This window comes from Semicossyphus pulcher, unplaced genomic scaffold (assembly GCF_022749685.1).
Source record: "Semicossyphus pulcher isolate SPU_LCO1_2020_fin unplaced genomic scaffold, fSemPul1.0.p SCAF_21, whole genome shotgun sequence".
NCBI classification, from domain to species: domain Eukaryota; kingdom Metazoa; phylum Chordata; class Actinopteri; order Labriformes; family Labridae; genus Semicossyphus; species Semicossyphus pulcher.
In genome coordinates this window covers 8252811-8272734 of record NW_027211695.1, presented here as the reverse complement: position 1 = coordinate 8272734, position 19924 = coordinate 8252811, and the positions used below count along the sequence as shown (strand labels likewise).

The 19924-nt window shown below is 42.7% G+C and overlaps 1 protein-coding gene across 1 annotated transcript in view; it reads left to right on the top strand.

Moving 5' to 3' along the window:
- LOC138601134 (sodium/potassium/calcium exchanger 2-like) overlaps nucleotides 1–19924 on the top strand; it is a gene marked incomplete at its 5' end in the record, with an annotated part of 53507 nt that overhangs the window by 11311 nt on the left and 22272 nt on the right. Inside the window, 3 exons of the mRNA XM_069672716.1 lie at nucleotides 9683–9721; nucleotides 10634–10742; nucleotides 14673–14687. Coding sequence (XP_069528817.1) covers nucleotides 9683–9721; nucleotides 10634–10742; nucleotides 14673–14687 — 163 coding nt within the window. The remainder of the gene's footprint in view (nucleotides 1–9682; nucleotides 9722–10633; nucleotides 10743–14672; nucleotides 14688–19924) is intronic.

The following is a 19924-nucleotide window of genomic DNA, read 5'->3' as shown; positions in this document are numbered from 1 at the left end:
TGTTAACTCGCAGAGACCAGAAAAGCAGCCACTTAGCTCCACCTACCCTCTCTGGCAGACCAACCACTGCTGGGTGATGGGAAACTAACTGGGCGCCGCTTGTTATTATTTCCACGAAAGTCGCCACAGACACCCGGTCTGTAATACTGCAAAGGCTTTCATCAGTGGGCCATAGGCTCATTCACCATTGTGTCACATCATTCAGCGATAGATAGTAACTTAACAGACATTTATTTAAACGATAATCTTCGAGATTATTACCTTAAAGCTTGTCTGCATTGCTCTGGATCCACAGCTGAAAAAAGCTCACTCAGTAAGTGTAAAGCTAAACCTGTTCTCTGTCATCCAGGCTCCGTAACTCGTAGTCTCTGTCCTCGGTGCAGCACCACGGACAGCGCCATCACTACCTCACTGCTCAACACATTTAAGACTGTAACTGCGGTGCTGGATTTAATTTCTTTATTTTGAACCTGTCTTTTATTCTTAATTCTAATATGTAGTGGCGGTCAAATTTCACCATTGCTCTTGGCATTCAGGGCTACCCATAAGACCTGGTTTAAGGAAATATATAAGAAAAAACAGAAGCCTAACGCGGCAACAATAAGCTTGTCGTGATCTGCCGAAAAAAGGATGTGTGACTCATGCCGTCCCATATCTGGGGTTTACAACTCCTCCTCACAGTGCTTTTTTTAAAGGCCAATCCACACTAAAGATAACTCTGACACAGGAGGCAGGTTTAAGGGAACTCTTGGGACTAAAGCATCCCACAGGTGTAGGGTGGTTTCCTGTAACACAGAGATTAAGAAGCTGAGTATTTTTATGTCATCTACACAGCTTGGATGGCTCTGGCTCCAATTTTAACTGCTGTCTTCAATGGAGGCCATTCCTATTTGATTTGTCTATTATTTGGACTTAAGGGTAATTTAAGCTACATCCCGATTTAGCCACATCAGCCCCCATTGCAAAGAAATTCTGGAAATCTTGCAATAAGAGATTGCTGGGGGTTTTTTCTTTCCGTGGGAGAGCTTGAAGGTGAAACGTTGAGGCTTGCAAGAAACAGAAAGCCTTATCGATCAGGGGCTATTTTTGAAAGCGGGGTCGAATTAGCTAATGTAGCTGCACTGTAAAAGCATCATGTGAAGGGCACCGAGATCCCTATCTCGTGGGCGTATAAAATGACACACACAACCCACGCATATGGTAGGAGGTGGCCGAGGACTGGCGGGCCTTACATGCTTAACTCCTTCCTCAGGGGGATTTTTGACCCTCAACATCAGCCTGGCTAAGCCGCAGCAGCTGAACATTACATCAGCGCTGAGAGTCGCCGTTCATGTAATACCCGTAATTTGTTAAATCCAGGGTGATGATGTCTGCGGCGCGCAAAGTGCTGCTGTATAGATCTCACGTTTGTAGACGCTCCTGACAACCGCAGAGAATTTTTTAAAGCAAATTTTAAGAGTAAACTCACGGCAGTGATTGCAATCAGGCAGTCTCTAATGAGCTAATTAGAAAACACTCTGTGGCTCATTGAATCTTCTGAAAGCCTCTTCTCCTCTGTTCTCGTCTGAGAGTGTCACCACTTATGTCCATCAGTGACGGACGAGTGATGCACGTGGCTGCACCTCCACCTGAGCCCCCGTCCCCACTCAAGCCCACCAAGGTGACCTGAATGGCTCCATCAGCATATTAACCCATCTATACTAAATGTGAGCACCCTGGCTGGTTAGAAGAAACCTCCCTCTGTAAGATAAGGGTCTTCTGTGTTTGCACTTTGCCTCAGATAAGAGGTGACTTTCTGTTAATGTGCTGACAATGCAAAAAAAAAAAAAAATAAGGAAGGCCAAACAGAGTCTCTTTTGGGCTCTGCTAAGTAATATTTAAGCAGAACACAAATAGATCCTGATAATAAAGATTGCCTGTGTATCCAAAGCCTGATACCTTTTCCCTCCTGTTAACTTCTCTGTAATTTTGAGCTGTTTCAATACCAGTATGATAAAAAGGCCTCTCATACAGCTGAAAATTCAACAATAAAATAATTCCCCAAAACATCTACTTGTTTTTCATCGCCAAAACAGAAGCCTACACAGCAACAATATTCATTATGGCGACCGATAGCAACGACTGTTTTAGAGCCGCAAAGAAGAACTATTTTTAAGTACCGTAAAAACCGGAATATAAGTCGCACCGGAATATTAGACGCAGTCTGTTTTTGGGGGGTATCCCAGAGGGAGAAAGGGTTTTCTATAGCTATTAATGAATAAAAACGTGTATACAATTTATTTCAACACTTTCTTTTCATTTAAAACACACTCAAATTACAGCCTACCATCTGTTTTCGCCGTATTGAGTTTGCAGTCCTGCTAACTACCAGTGCGGTCGCTGGCAGCCTACGGTAGCGCTGATTGCTGTGAAGGTGGCGGCTGCAAATGCGATCATGACGGTGCACGTCCGTGACGAAGCGTAAGCAACAGTCAAGTTAGTATTCCTCGCTTAAAACAGCAAGGAAAACACAAAACAGGACCGCGGCATATTGTAAATAGGAGACGTCGTAGCCTCTCAGACCCGGAAATAGTTTAACGCGGAGGTCACCCAGGAGTCACTACTTAGCAACCGGATAGCGCCGTCGTCTGGGTAAAATACCGTAACACAATAAAATACCTCTCTGCATTTTATACTGGTAGGACACAGCCCACTTTTTAGATGGAACAAAAAAGTATTAAAAGTGCGTCTCATACGCCGAATTTTACGGTAAATTATCATGTGACAGTAGCAAACAAGATGGTGTTGTCCTAGCAGGGAGCATAACATTGGTAAAAGCTAGCTAAACATCTGTTTCTCCACCAATAATGTCTGTATATTTTTTATCACACTGGTATCAGAGTGGCATTAAAAGTTTCGGTAGAGGAAGAAATAATGAAATAATGGTATTGAACATCTCTCAAGCAGCAGAAACCTGATATGCACAAACTTGTCTGTTCAGTCCATTTAAAGTGGTCTAAAAGCTTCTTGTTTCCATTTGTATTGACCCACAATTGTTTGGACATCCTGATCCACAGCACCTTCAGTGTTCATGCCTAAACATATTACACATTAGCTTTAGGGGCTGTCAAAACCAGCCCAGTATGGAGGGTAAACATGTTTAATGAGCCGTTAGCTTGAACTCCTTAGCATGTTATGGGTGAGTTCCTTTTATAACACTGACAACATTTTCAGTATCCAGGTCAGGTTAAGTACAGCCAGACGTCTCCTCCTGTTAGCTTTCAACAACTTATCTGACTCTTTCTGTGTTGCTGTAGCTGGACTTTGACAGTTAGAAATGGGAAGTTAGCTTTCATCTTGCTAGCATCATGCTAGCTCGTGACACAGACAGGAAAAAGAAAGTAAAACTCCAGCGTTTCTGTTTTCACTGATGTACAAAGTAAAATACAACAGCAACGCTAAGATCACTGGAAAATACAGTGCGGTAACATGCTTTCCCTGTGACCAATACCAGGAAAGGGTTGGATTGACCAGTTGCCTCAGGAGAACTACACTTGGACAACTGTCAACAATTGAGTCTAGTCTGGTTGCCCCTGTTGGGAACCATTTCTCTATAATGTGGACCAAAATGATGTAGCCGCGCTCAAACAAAAGACAAGAAATAAATCTAAACCATGCAGGTAACAAGGAAAGGGCAGCTTAAATCTGGGGCAGAGCGTGCTGCAGCAGGAGAACAGCAGGCACGCTGCAGAATATAAATGCAGACTGCTGGAAGAAACTTTAGTTTGTCTGCTACGATCTGGAAAACAAAGAACCCTGTCTGGCCTTTTTGTGTTTACTGCATCTGCAGATCAAAACCAGCTCTGATGTCAGCAAAGTACAGATCTGATCAGGTTCGCAGGAGGTCGTTGATCCACCTCTTACAATGCTTCCAACCCAACCCAACTTTGCATGATTACAATCGCTTGCAAAAATGACACAGCAGTTTTTGTTCCCTTATTTGTCTCCCAAAAGCCGGAGTCTGATTGGTTCATGTGACAGGGGGAGGGGGTGGTAGGAGGAAGCAGTTTTGGCTTAGTCCTGGTGAGCGTTGCCTTGTGGGAAATCAGCGTCGTGGCAGATCCTGTAATTAGTTCTGCTTGTTAGAAAAATGAAGGGGTTACTAATTAGCAAGTGGATGGCTTCTTGACTTGTTGTGCATCTTTTTCCTCCTTTCCTTGAAGATCATCATTATCGTCTCCAGGCAAAACGGGGGAGACGGGAGGGAGAGAGAGAGAGAGAGAGAGAGATGGTGCCCAGGCGTGCTGCTCAACAGTTGAGCTCTAACGCGATGAATCTAGATGGACAAATCTCAAAGGGTGTTCTGTCATGCTCTGACAGACAGGCTGCCTACTGTAAGCACGTGTAGGCAAACGCCCGGAGCTGTGCAAGATTTCACTTTTCAAGTTTGCTTAACAAGCAGAGCTGTCTGGTTTCCACATATCTTTACACGCACTGGCTCACAGATGCTTAATCATAGTTTATCCACATCCACTACAGCTTCCATACACATGAATGTATCCTGCAAGGACGGCCACATCTACTGTAATGTATCTTTTGTCTCAACAAGCCTGTCTGTGAGGCTTAATTCTTGGCTTTTTCAGATTACTCTTCTTTCTATTACCTTGTAACAACCTTTATTAAAAGCCTGTTGTGATTAGGCTGTTTATTTAAGATCTGATCTGAGGGCAGGACTCAGAGCTCGATTCATAACAAGTCTTTATTTCATTTTCATTTTCATTCTGGGACATATGCTTATTCGCTTTCATTCTGAGAGTTAAAAGATATGCAATACTACTCTTAAAGTTGTAATCTCGAAGATCTCACTTTCGTTCTCTTTGGCGGCATCAGTGGCGATATTCGGTAATTGCGGGAGCACACTTCCCAGATATCCAGACAGTTTTGCATGTGTGATGTTCACACTTGGCTCCAGTTGTTACGGTTGTAACTCTAGACTTTCCTCGCTTCCTGGTTTGCCTTCATCTGAGCGTCCAATTTGTTTCTTTTTCTTTGGATTTTCACTTATTTTTGAAGTTGTATCTGTACTCATCGATCTTTTCTTTGTTTGTTCAGCCAATAGTAGATTACTGTTTACTCGCTACACTTGCAGAGACCGGAAAAGCAGCCGCTTAGCTCCGCCTACCCTCTCTGGCAGACCAACCACTGCTGGCTGATGGAAAACGCGTCACTTACTGGGCGCTGCTTGTGATTTTTTTCGCAATAGTTGCCACAGACACCCAGTCTAATAATAAAAAAATACTGCAAATGCAAAGGCTTTCATCAGTGGGCCATAGGCTCAATCACCATTGTGTTACCTCATTCGGTGATAGATAATGACATAACAAACATTTATTTAAATGAAAATCTTCTATATTATCACTTTAAACCTGTACAATAACTGAGTAACTGGAGGCGCAAGCCTGTTAGCTTAGCGTAGCATAAAGACTAGCTTGGCTACAAAGGAAAAAAGCTAGCTTCCCTCTCTGCAAAGGTAACGAAACCTGCTAACCAGCCCCTCTAATGCTTATTAATGCCTTTTGTTAGTTTAATACGCACAAAAAGTACATTGTTACAACAATTAACGTTTTTATTGTGGTTATGTAGCAGATACGGTCATGGCTCCACAGTTCCTATATGGCATTCAGAAATTTCCTTGTCCAACCGGCTTTTACAAGGTGGTTCTTTAAGTGCAGTTCTTAAGTAGTTGCAAAATATTTGTGTTGTGGCTGGAGTTTTGCAGGGTTAAATTACTGCTGTAGATATGACAGTAAATGTGTATTGTTATGACAGTACATCCAGGTGTGACAGTTGGAAGCAGTGTTCTCCACGATGGGCCCTGCTGTCGTATGATCCACATTTATATCGGGTATTTAATTCCCTGCAAACTCTCTGACTGAAAGGAAATGATGTTGGAATTATATGGAAATTGGCTCATAAGATTTATAAAATGTAAGGCTGATTGCTGTTATCAGAATTCATTGTACATTGAGGATATATTAAGGAGTATATTAAGGATTTGATGGATCAAGCACAGCTATGATGGATTTAATCAAACTCCACAAGAACGTACAAGCAAGAAAGTGTGTAAAAAAAGCTTTTATTCTCTTGAGTAATGTGGCTTGGATGTCAAAGCATAAAGGGAATGCAAATCAAATTCATCCAGAAATAGACCCCCTTTTGTGCACTCAGATTGCATATAAGAAGACCTATAATCCGCCTCTGATGTTCGAAAGTCGAGACTTCCAGCTCTGCTTTCAGCGTTCCACCGGCGCGCCGCTGATTCCTCCGAAAGTCCCTCCTTTTTAAGCTGTGGGCAATTTGAGCGGCGAAAGCGGAAGTGTTTCTGCATGATGTCACACTCTTCATCGATAATTCTCCGTAACACGACGTTACATGCATGCGGCTGCAGAGGGACATTTATCTCCCTTGGCTGATCCGCTTCCAAGAATGATCCTGATGTGACATTACGTAAGAGCGGGAAGGCAGAGCTGCCGGTATTAGAGAACACACAAACTCCAGAGAACATACTAATCTCCCTATGTGGTTATTAGTCATAATATTTAACGCTGGCTTAATGAGCGACCCACGGCGTAATCTCTATCTGGCACATTCACCTGCTCTTTCCTCACCCTCCTGACTTGCCTTTGAGGAGGGTGATAGGGAGTGAAATAGAATAATTATACCCCAAGTGTGCGGGGAATTACCCTGAAGATATGAAACGGGGAAAAACGAGGTTATTGTTGAACAGCTCTATGGAAAATCTCAGGATTAGCTTAGCTTCCCCACTCATATTTTCGGCAAATGTTCCCTCATTTCTGTAATTATTCTGTAGCTTTACAACGGCAAACCTAATATATGGTAAATTATGAGCTGTTAAACAGAAACAGTGGGGCGCTGATATTCACAATGACTACAGTGGGGGAGTTTCTCAGGATGAAACCAGCACTTATGCAAAAGTTCTTTCAAGTTTTGGTCATTTTATTTGATTTAAAAAGTTAAAAATGTTGCTGTAATCGAGAAAATGATCACTAATCTATCCGGAAATCTGTTGTGAGAAATGTCAACACCTCATAAATTGAAGTTCACGCCACACTCCTCCTTCATCCTGAAAATTGTCAAGGGATTTTATATTCAGTGCAATGCAGCATCATTTAACATGCAAATGAATAACTAGCCCCTTGTCTAAAACACTTGCTAGATCAAACTGGATCATTTTCTGCATTTCATTTGACATTTGTGGAACTTTATCAACACAAAAGTGCCTCCACATTTTAGTCCCAAATCTGTGTAGGCAGTCAAACAAACTCTTGATATGCTCAGATCTAAACAAAAGCTCTGTTTGTTCCCATGCCGTTCGAAACAGAGGCCCTTTAAGCGACTGTTATTCACACACGTTTTGGAGATGAAGTGAGCCCTGTTCAGTCGGTTGGTGAAAGGCTTTTGTTTCAAAAATAGACGGCATTACAGTCCTGCACATGCCAGATAGGCCTGCTGAGAGGGATGGCAGAGAATTGAGTGATTGTTAAAAGACTGCAGTCACTTTGGTGTGATCTGGCACAAGGCCACTGTCAGAAGCAAAGTTATCGCGTTTTAACTGGCAGAAAGTTCAAGACGAAGTTTAAGAGAGGAATACCTTCAGAAAGAAGACAAGGCTTTCTTTATTTAAAGAATTAGTTGGAATATTTTTGCTGAGAGTTGGTCGAGAAGATCGATACCACACATGATGGTCCGTTAAATAAAAAGCTTCAGCCTAGTGATCATTAGCTTAGCTTAGCATAAAGACTGGTAAGAGTAAAACAGTTAGCCTGGCTCTGTCGAAAGAGGAACTGCATCTGCCTCACAAATTAACTTCTCATGCCTTTTTCATCCATACAAATAACAAAGTGTATAAACTAAAAACGATGCAGCTTCAGTTATTGTACAAGATTGAGATTTCTATCAATTTTATGATATGTGGGATGGGTAGTTTTGATTAATCCAAAAAGGTTGCATGATTATTTACTTGCTGAGCATTAGATGAGTAGATTGATATCACACTCCAATAGTCTGTTAAAAAAAAAAAAAAAGATTTAGCACATTGATGATTAGCTTATCTTAGCATAGACTGGTAACGAAGGAGAGAGTTAGCCCGGCTCCATCCAAAAGTAACCAAATCCCCCTACCAGCACATTTAAACCTCACTAATTAACATTATATGCCATTTATTAATCCATACAAATGACAAAGTATAAAAACTAAACTAAGAGATACAGCTTCAGTAGTGGTACAAGATTGAGATTTCTATCAATTGTATTATAGATGGGATGGGTCCTGATTACTTGATTGAATTGAAAAAAGTTTGACAATTAACACTGAGAAATAGGATTATTAGTTTACTTGCTGAGGGTCAGGTGAGTAGATTGATACCACACTCCAATAGTCAGTTAAATAAAAAGATTAAGCCCGTTGATAAGCTTAGCTTAGCATAGACTGGTAGCGAAGGAAAGAGTTAGCCCAGCTCCATCCAAAAGGAACAAAATCCTCCTACCATCACATTAAAGGTTCATGAATTAACATCTTTTTTTTTTTTAATCCATACAAATGACAAAGTGTAAAATAAAAAAAAAAGAGATGCATGCCTCAGGCTAGCTTAGCACAAGAGCTTAAGATGTGACATTAGGTTGAGATTTCTATCAATTTTTTAAGGATGAGAAATAGGATTATTAGTTTACTTTCTGAGCTTTAGATGAGTAGATTGACACCACACTCCAATAGTCCGTTAAATAAAAATATTTAGCCTGTTGATGATTATCTTAGCTTAGCATAGACTGGTATCAAAGGAAATGGTTGTCCAAGCTCCATTCAAAAGTAACAAAATCATCAACATCTTTTGTAATTTTTTTAATCCATACATATTACATATTACATATTAAATGTAAAATGTAAACAAATAGATATGTGCCTCAGGCTAGCTTAGCGCAAGAGCTTAAGATGGATCATTAGGTTGAGATTTCTAATCATTTCCTTTTTTTTTTACGGATGGAATGGGTAGTTTTGATGAATTTGACAGTGTATGGTGATGAAAGTGTTGTTTGACATCATGGGAATTATATCTTATTTCCACATAAGAAGACTGATACCTCTCTCACGTCTTATTTTCTGCCTTTGTGCTAAGCTAAGGTAACCACAAATGTGATAAAGGCATCAATATTCTCATCTACCAGAATGTTAATAAGTGTATTTCCCAAAATGTCAAACTAATGAATGCTATTTTCCCTTTATGTTTCTTCACCTGTCTCTGCTTTTACAGCATGTATTGATATATACCAGATATACCGATATGACTCGACGTCCTTGACTCAAATAAGCAAAATTGAAATGACATTTTTGAATACATTTCAAGGAAATCCAAGTAGACAATCTCATCTTGCTCAGCTTGTGAGTGACACAGACGAGCACAGCAGTGGGGAGGAATCTGTCTCTCAAGTCTTGTCCACTTACATCACAGTCCGTCCTCACCGTCACCGTCACTGTAACTGTGCCGTAATGTCTCTATCTCTGTCGTCTCTTCATCTCGTCTGTGTTGTTGTGTGCGGCATGCTTCACATCTGTGTCCTCTTTTTTTCTCTTTCTCTCTCTTTCTCCCCCACTTTTACTTCTTCTTCTCTTTGTGTTGGATGAGAAGGCAAGTCCCGGGGCGCCGGAGGATGACGGCAAATTGTCGGTAGGTCCTGTCTGATTGACACTCTTCCCGTCTGCTTCTGTGTTTGTCCCTGTTTCTGTGTAGACGTAGAAGTGTAACTTGTGTTCCTCCCACCATACTGTGAACCAGACATGAACACCGTTATCTCTAACCTTCAGCCTCCCTGTGTCTGAGAGAGTAGCTCCGTCTGTTTTTCCAAAGCCTCTTTGTACCCAGCATGCAACAGAAAATCGAAGGAGCATGCATTTAGAAAACGTAAGACTCTTTTGAAATCTTCCAAAAAAGCACCAGAGTGTTTAGTTTTCATCCAGGTTCTTAAAGAAGACGACAAATCAAAGCAGCAAGAGGAGAATCTTCAGGCTACACAGCGAGGAGCCACATCTTACACAAGCCCTGACAGCCTACATGCCTCCCTCGCCTCCCGCTCACACCCATATGGGCCTGTGAATTAGCACCTGACACCTCCTGCGCCTACGCATCACCTGTGGGCAGCCAAAGGGGGGGACACGCTCCAAACAGCTGGCGCCTGCAACGCCGCCTAATTTCCCACAGTTCTCGAGTTCAGCTGCGACTCTTGGAGTGACCTTGGCGCATGGTTGTTTCAGGGACATATGCCGCTTAAACTGTGAATGCCTGTCTCCACCCGTGGGGCTTACATTTTCAAGAAGCAGAGGCACTATATGATAGCTTTACTGGGTTAGGGGTTTTATGCAAAAGAGGATTAGGGAATGGTACTCCAAACAGCTTAGAAGTGGCTCCAGTGAAGTGCTTACAATTGATAGGCTGATGTTAATATCCCAATATGTGCTGTATGACAGAAGTAAGAACCAGTTGCTGCATCAAAGTTATTTTTTAAGGAGTAAAAATAAGTTAAAAAAAGACTCATCTGGAGCAGCAGGATGTTTGATTGACACCTCTTTTCTCCTCTCACAGGCCAGGCCTCGGCTCCAGAGGGGAGGTAGCTCCGCCTCCCTGCACAACAGCTTGATGAGGAACAGCATTTTCCAGCTGATGATTCACACGTTGGACCCTTTAAGTGAAGGTAAGACAGTCAGGCGAGGTCTGCAATAATGAATTTCATCCCTGAAAGTCTATCGGTGCTTTTCAACAGCAGGAACTTTCACCAGAAACTAGGAACCTTTTGAGGAACTATGTGCGTTTCAATAGCAGGAACCAGGGTCTAAATTAAGCACCTGGGTAATTGATTTACCCCCTGAAAAGTCGCTGCTCGGGAGCTAGTACTTTCCAAATGTCCAGGAACTTTCAGGGCGGGGCCTGCAGTGCTGATCGTTTCTGATTGGTCGAGTACTCGCAGCGTTTTACATCACCCACCATGTTTAAAAGACTACAGCTTTAAGCTCACTGTTATCATTGTGCCATCGTGCCGTGATTGATTCAATGAATCCATTTGCAATGCTAACACATGCTAACAGGCTAACTGTAGTGTTGCACAAATGATGATACCGGCACGTTCGTCACGCTTTATGGCGTCATCTTTGTTGTGTGGCCTTCATCTTCTTCTTACCGCCACCTACTGGACTGGCAGCGTGTGCAGTTACTTTTATTGCTTCTCCGTATGTCATTGGCCTGACCTGCATAATTTTCCCGGGGCTTTAGACTGCTGTGGAAACCCAGACAACAATGGGCCATTTAAGTTCCCTGAAGAGAAGTTCCTGGTCGAAAAGCACCTTAACATACAGGATACACGGCAAAGATGTTCTTCTAACAAATGTCTATTTTCAGGTTGATCTTGTCACGAAGTGGTCCTAAATCTTGTTTTCAAATGTGTTAGAAATGTATGTTTATTAATAATTCAACACCTTTTCTGAAAGCTTTTAATCCAATCGACAGTCAGAATAAAACATTTGGCTTTCCTCTTCGCAAAAATACTCTGTGTTATATATTCCGTCTAATCCAATGTCTCCACCATTATCATAAAAACTACTTTTTGAGCCCCGATATGCCGAGACCGAATTGATTCCCTTTTTAAAAATAGTCCCGCACCAGACAAGGTGAGCTCTGTGCTGTGTCAGAGCACAGCTGAGGTGGAAGATCATTTTCCTTTAATCCAAGATGAAGGCCTATTAGCTTAGCTAAAGGAAATGTAAAACGGCAGTGTCAGTGCTCGGCGCAGGGGATGAATATGTTAATACGCCGGGGGAGGTGCAGTGTCATCCCATTCTAACACTAGCACGAAAAGACGAAAGGAGGAAAAAAAGCACATTAATGAGGAGCCAGCAGGGAACAGGGGTTTGAGGAGGAATTAGTCATTAGAGCGTCTTTCTTTAAACTTTAGTTAAAGGGCTTTGGAAGCGGTAGGCTATCTCCTGAAGGGATGAATCCTAATCTGTAAAAAATGACATGTTGAAGTCCTATTTTAATTTGCCTTTTATTTTCTGTTTTCGTGTCTGTTGTCTGATTAGCAGCATCAGTGTCAGAAACAGCACACAGGACAAGGTCAAAGAGCCGTTTATGAGCATTGAAGAAAACGTCCAGACTAAATATTTTCCCTCTCGCTGGATGTGATCTCATTAGCAGAGGTCTGTCCAGCAGCGAGGAGGCATTTCAGCTTTCTCAGAAATGACTGTACATTCCTTGAAAGCCAAACCAAGAATGAGTCAGCTCAGGACAGATTAATAAGCTTTGCCGAGACGGGCCTTAAAGTGCCCATTAACATGCATCAAGTCGTCGTCCAACACTGAGTCCAAGGCGTCCCGTCTGTGAGCGTATTCGTCTTTCCTCTTCGGTGATTAAAATGTAAATCACACCCGGCTGAGGGAACGGAAATCTGTACATGTCGCATATATACAAGGGAAGGTTGTAAACACTCCACCCTACCAGTCCTGGTATAGCCATTTGTCACTTCTTAGGGGGGAATAAAATGCACTGATGACTGTAGACTGAAATATTTACTGCTCGTATGATTAATAGACTGGATTCATTTTGAACGCAGCAGATTTGTCTGGATGTTACACAAGATTTGACCGATGAGTCTTTTGGCAAATTACTGACTGAGAATGAATGCACCGAAACAACAACTACTGCGTTACATGACACGAGAACTGAATAAATAACCACCGAGAACATCGGCAACACTTTGGGCTTCAGATTGATTTGAATACATTATTTAGAAATGTCCATGTCGCACGTTGGAACATTCACACGCTCCAGTGAAAACGCACCCATCACATGCCTCATTCGTTCAGAGCGTTAAATAATTTCATTGATCCATTACCATAAGGGCCAGATAAATGTCGGCCCCCATTCAGAGATGGGTGATTGCCTTCCATGCACATTTACTGATATCATTAATGCAAAGGAGCATTTTGTTGGTGAGCTCGTCGCGTGGACAGAGGCGAGCAGGTGCACCCATCAAGAGACGGAGGCTGTGCAGCCTGTCCTTGTGTGCTCTCAGGCTCTAAGTGTAGCTCAGCCAGGCAGCGGGGGAGCTGGCAGGACTCCATCCATACATTTTTCATGGACTTGTCTTAAAATAAAGTCGATTACGAGCCGAAGGAAAGTCTGAGGTTGTTTTGCTAGTGCTGGGAACTGGTTAGCTTTCACGTGTTATACTTTCAGGGTGGGGGCAGTTAGACGTGCGTGTGTCTTTGTGTTTTTAAGTTTTTTCCTGGCTTTAACATTCATTCTTCCCTCCTAACGGCTACATTACTTCAACACTATATGAAGTATTGTGGTTGACCAGATGCATTTAAACTGAAGCTCTATCCTGCTACATTGTCTTTTTACCTACTGACTCCATGCTGTGATACATTAAATGCAACACAAGGTGTCATTTCCACAAACAAGGCCAAATGGATAAGGCCACTGCAAATATATGCAAAAACTGATGCAGGAAAAGTCTTGTTTTGTGTATGTGGATGTCTGAAAGTATGTGTGTGCGCATGTATGTGTGTCTCTCTTAAAAGAAAAGGGTTAGATAAGAAGATTGATACCACTCTTACATCTATTCATTAAATGTGGAGATGGAGCCGGGACTTGGCAGTTAGCCTAGCTTAGCATAAAGACTGGAAGCAAAGGAAACTACTAGCTCTTCCAAATGTAAAACAGCACCTAAAAACAGATTAACTACATTTATCTACTACAATATATTTTTTATTCTATTGAAACATTTGTGGTGTAGTTGAGGTTAGCTTAATTAAGCTAGCTGGGGAGGGATTATAGCTGTGTCCCAATCCCGGCCGTATTTAAAGGCTGATTGTGTCATAGCAGCGCGTCGAAGGCTGTCCCATTTCGACGGCTCCTTCAGATGCGTCCTTCTTTTCCCGGGCCACGAAGGATCCATCAGGTGCATCCATCACGGCGCAACATATCCTAAGATTCGTTGTGCGACAATTCAAATAAGATGGCGGACTAAACTTTTGAATGTAAACGCTTTTGGTTTCAACTCAATGGAATAGCTAGCATCACACATATAAAATAGCAAATGAAACAAATGATCTTTAAAATATTAGGTTAAGTTAAGTGACGTTAGTTATGCTAGCTAGTTACGCTAGCTACCTGTTACTAGGTGGCAGGAGGCTGGACACAGATTATATTTGGCTGTTTATTTTCCAAGCACAGTTACTTCTTGGAGTCTACCACAACTTATTTTTATACTTTTGACATAAGCAAAATAGAAAGTGTTGATTATGAGCTTTAAAGGTGATGGGTGGATTTTTTTCAGCTTTAGACAAAGCCAGGCTAGCTGCCTTGCGCTAAGCTAAGCTAACTGTCCCAGGCTCCAATTTCATATTAAGAGTGGTAGCAATCTTCTCACCTAATTCTTGGCTATTTTTCCAAAATATACAATTATGGTCAAAAGAAATTTCAACTCTACTCTCATAATGTAACGCGGTCTCATCATACAATACTCCTCAATGATGACATGTGTACAAACACACTTAATATCACCTGGATTTATCTTTTCTCTGTTTCTGTCTTCCTATCTCTCTTTCTTTTACTGTCCCCTCAGAATTTGCTGACTCTGGTGAGTTACTCCTCTAATTTCTGTATCCCCCCCTCCTCCCAAAAACAGATGTTTGTTCTCATTCCAACAGCCTGGAGGCACCTCTCTTACCTGACGTGTCCCCTTATGTATACATCCCAAGCGCCGCCGTGCTGTATGTCAATTCTGTACTGTCCATCCCTGCAGACTCTCTCCTTCAAATATATCATTCTCTTCTGTGGATGTATTCTTCCTGGAAACCCTCTGTGACCATTTTCTGTATTGTTTTCCCCATTGTCCCTAATCCTCTCTCTCCTCTTAGGAACTCCTTTTAGATCTAGAGTTGTGTTATTTCTCTCTTGGTGAGACGGGCAGAGGCCCAAACAGGATTTGGGTTTTTCCTGTCTGTGTTGTTCCCAACCCCCTGGTTGTTTTACCTTGCAGACATTTAGAGATACACGCCAGCATTGTAGCAAGAAGATGGAGTGTCACATCCACCTTGAAGTTGTGCTTAGTTCACCAGTTTGTGTATTGAGCAGATTGAGGGGAAATGTCAGCTGTTTTCCTCCTCCTCCTCCTCCTCCTCACCTGCCCTTGGTCAGGATTTACAGTCAATAAGAGCATGACAGAGCAATTAATTGCAGCAGACTAAAATTCCTCTTACAATTAGCTGCTTGACATCTTCTGGTGCGTTTGAGACATCAGACGGTCTTCTCGGGTCTGAAAAACCTGCGTCAATGCGCTAATTTTGGTGGGAAAAGGGTATAAGCCTCTGTAGGTCATTAGTAAGCTAATAGGTGCGTAATCAAGGGAGAGTCGTTAACCTGGGCTGTTGACCTACTGGCAACAAATGTTGTTAGTACCCTCTGGTGTTGATGCGTCGTTGGGCGCACATGATCCTGAGTGTGAGTGTGATCTCAGCTGTTTGGGCAGAGAGTTCAACACTGCCTTGTAAGTGGGTGATAGGTGGTGTCTTAGGCCACCACCTCTGTTAAGGGATGGTTTTTCCAGCTAAACACAGATGGCTTCCTTGACACCTCTTTCAAACCAGCGGCCTTCTCTGGCCAGGATGTGAACCTTGACTGTCTTCAAAGGAGTGTCCTAAGATGAAGGGTTCTGACAGAGGCTTATATTTCTAGCTCCGTCCACCAGTCAGTTTAGAACTGAAGAAGCCTTTCCTATGACTGGTGTCTTCAAGAACTTCAACCAAGTCCAGTTGCCTTTTGGATTAATCTTAGAATTACCATGACCATCATGGATATGTCCAAGAACAACAGATTTCTAGCTATTGCCATCGCACTTGTCCTGTGACCTATTTAGACCTTTAATCCTGTCTTCTTTAGGAGAACACTATAACAGTCGGGTTCAGTAAGTTCCTGGCAAAAGTGCCCGCATCTCTTTTTTTCCATCAGTGCGGAGCTACAAACAATATCACTTAAGAGCGGCATCAAATATTGAACTACAGAGAGAGACAGGGAGGGACGGGGGCGGAGCGGCTCTCACTCCACCGGCTGAAACAAGCCTCCTAAAATGCACTCAGAATTCAGTCTGCATGCTCAAGATTCATCTCCCCGAGACCTGAACTCTGATGGTGAATCTATGCTTACCCACGGACTCTTTACTTATATGAAACCCCTACATTTCTAACAGCAATCTACCAGAACATTAACAATCCCCATGTTTGCACCTCTGCTCCCTGATGATGTAGCGCAGCGCTTTAAATACGGCAGCACAAACCGGTGATCTCATCAGATGCTGTCCTGCAGATCATTATCTCTCTGACTGAGATATACTGGGAAGATCGCTCACGGTGCCGACGCAGCCTCGGACAGCTTTGTTGATTTCTATTGAAATCAGACGTCGCACCAAGGTCCTCCACGGGCCGAGCACAAAGCGGACAAGGTCACTCGGGGGAACCATGACACACATGATGGTGGAGTGTACGCTTATGGGTGAGACAAAGGAGGATGTGGCCGACTGTTTGATTGGAAGGTTCGACGCAGACATTGAGCAGGAGCCAGCAAATGTGTACTTAATTTTGTGAGGACCATTTATTAAGTGAATAAGGAAACAACAAAAGGAAACAGTAACCTTCTGCGCCATGACTGTCCATTATTTTTTACAGCCATTTAATGCGAGAGTTAATCCATTCATCCACCCAGCAACCCCCTCCCACCAGCTGCGTGGTGACCCAGGATCCCATTGATCTCATGGCTCAATAATGCACTCACTGTCACTGACCTCCCAATCCTTGTGCAACGGAAATATATTTTCCATTTATGCATACATATTGTATTGGTATTCTGCGGTAGGTTTAATGTTATTTTTTAACACTGCTCTTACAATATTTTTAGCAATAGATTATATATAAAACATCAAGACAGACTGTTCCAAGCTTCCCCCTGTTTCCATTCTTTGTGCCAACTAAGCTAGCCTTTATTTACTGAACTTTTCTTTGCTTTCTTACTGCATCTGATATTAATATGATTGAATGTGCTTAGTGACCAAAAACCGCCTTAAAACCTACCTCCAGTATTATGTAACTGTGACCAGCAAACCAGCACCTATCAACTCATCCTCCTTCCGATAATATGACCAACACACACCCTCCTCCCAGGCCCTCTGAGCTCACCCTTTGCCGGATGGGTGAAAGAATCAATGTTAAAAGCCTTTTTGCTTCAGCACAGACTGCGAGTTCCCCGACACTCCAACCCCCAGCAGACAGAGCGGGCAGGCGCACACACACACGCACTCAGCACACAGCTCACCAGAGGTTTAGAGGTCACACCACAAGGACAAGAGAGCCCGCGGTAAACAACAACAAGCCTGGCTCCCTCTCTCCGGTCGCAGAGGGCAAGCGGAGGACTGCGTGGGCAGTGATTGTGCGCTTGTGGGTTAATTGCCCTCAGAGCAACCTCGGTTAGAGGCCGGCCTCGCAGCCGTCGTGCACTTCAAACCCAAATCGCCTAATCATAAAGGATTGAGGCACTTGTCTGGGAGTGCAGCACATGAAACACACTGCAGTCGGATGTGTTTTCATCTCATTAGATTGTGTTTTCATGGCGTCCAAGTCTCTTATTTGGCACAAGGTTTGCACCATAATCCTCTCACATGTGAGTGGAGTGGTCGCCCACTGTCGGGCAGAGCTGAATATTAGTGTGACTGCATTTGGGTGTTTGGATATACAGTGCTATCTGTACTGTTCATGTATATGTACTACTGGTGATTGAGCCTATGGCCCGCTGACGCCGTTGCATTTGAAATGTTCTGCGTTATCACGAACTGAGTGTTGTATCAATATTCCCAAGAAAAATTACAAGTGGTTTCCATCACCCAGCTGAAAAGTTTTCTCTGCTTTTTGCTGAGTTGCTAGTTACTATGGCTTTAAAAATAAATAATTGACTACAGACAATGAAATTAAAGTTTAAAAAAACAAGAAACAAATTTGATGTTCAGATGAAGACAAACATTCAAAACCATCAGTGGTGTACCCATAGGGGGGCAGGGGGTTGATCGCCCCCTCTGGTGCCCCCATGTTTGAAAAAACACACCGACATCCTCATGGACGCCCCTGTAGTCAAAAAAAAAGATTCTAAAACATGTTTCAGTAGTTGGCCTCGCACACTCCTACGTGAACGTTTTTCTGTTTTTTTGCCCCTGCCCCTCAAACAGCCTGAGTACACCACTTCTGGCAATTGACCGTATGCCAAGTCCCGCCCCCCTTGGTTACTGTTACTACGTCTGTCAAGCTTTCGGCATGTAAATATTTTGGCATTTTCAAGTATAACAGTGAGACATGTTCCAAGGAAAATAAAAGCAAATTTCCTGAAAAATAGTTCCCAAATATCAGAGAGAAGTCGACAGGAAGGACGACAACACGCATTTGAAAGCTACATCCACAATATAATTTGTCAGCAGAGTGTTGAGAATGAAGACCTCATAAAAATTGAGGCAAAAAGCTTGCAAGCGTCAGGCACCCCACATCTTGACTATTCATGTTAAGGACAGTCACATACAGGAACAACAGTGTTCTATTGTTTTATTTTAAGCTAATGTCAAGTCATGACTCCCGATAACTTCTTTATCTGATATGTTTTAGCCCATTGCTAGCAAAACTAAATTATCCCACTTTTTTCGTTTTGTTTAAAGCGCGTCAGGATGTTGCTCGCATATCGTGGGCTTGATCCAGACACTGGATCTCCTAAAGGCCCAACAGGAAAGCCCGACAAAATCCTGTACAAGTTTGCCACAACAATGGCACAAACCAAGGGGTGTTAAAATAAAGGCTGTGCCGACATCATCCGTGGTGGTAGCGAAGGCCAGACGGGATCGCAAGCGGACACCAGTTTCTAATCCATGTCCGACATCTCTCAAGTTTTTGGTTTCAGAAAAGCGAAAAATATGACCCCGCCCTCTAAACTTTGAGGATATCTGCTGTCGGACTTGTAGAGTCCTTTCTTATACCATTCCGGCATTTCTCCTTGTTCTGAAAGCTTGACAGGCCTCCCGTGCTTGGTTACAGTTGCTAACGTAGGATTGGACAGAAGCCGTTCAAGGGAGGGGCTTAGCGAAGGGTCAATTACCGATTATTGTCGAGTCTTGTAAAACATAATTTGTTATTCATAGAAGCACATTCTGTTGCCAGCTGATTGAAGTGAGAATATTACTTTTTTTCATGCAGATAGTTTGATGTGTCAACCATTAAATAGGGACTTTTTAATGACACTGTCTGTGGTCAAAGAGTTCTAATGCAAAAATAAAACAAAAGCTTTCTGCACAGTTATATGAAGCTGAGTTGAGTTAAATATACAAGTGTATTTTTTGGAATGTGGGTAAATTAAACCTTCAGGAGGGCAGGAGAATGTACAAAAGAGAAAATATTGTAGTTTTTGGTTTGTTTGTTTCAGGAAATAGTCCAACACTACAACCAGCAATCTTTTGAATCCTATTTGTAGCGTGCCAGAATACTAGAAGAGAAAAACCTGGACGGAGCATTTCTAACAGGCCAAACGGCTCCAAGCTGTGAGCCGTAGGAAACAGGACTTGTAGTCCGGCGTCTCCTGTTCTGCTGCTTCACGTTCAGCTGTTGCTGCAGCTTTGAGAATCCCGGCTAATTCATCATGCAGATGTGCTGACCGTCTATTTGCTGTAACACCAAGAACTGCTTCAGTAAGGGAATCAAATTAATTGTTTGGGTTTCATTGTGGAAATAAAACGCCGTATCATCAGGCCTTTGAATAAGCTTTGCGTGCAGAGGAGAGGAGGACTCATCTTTTTTG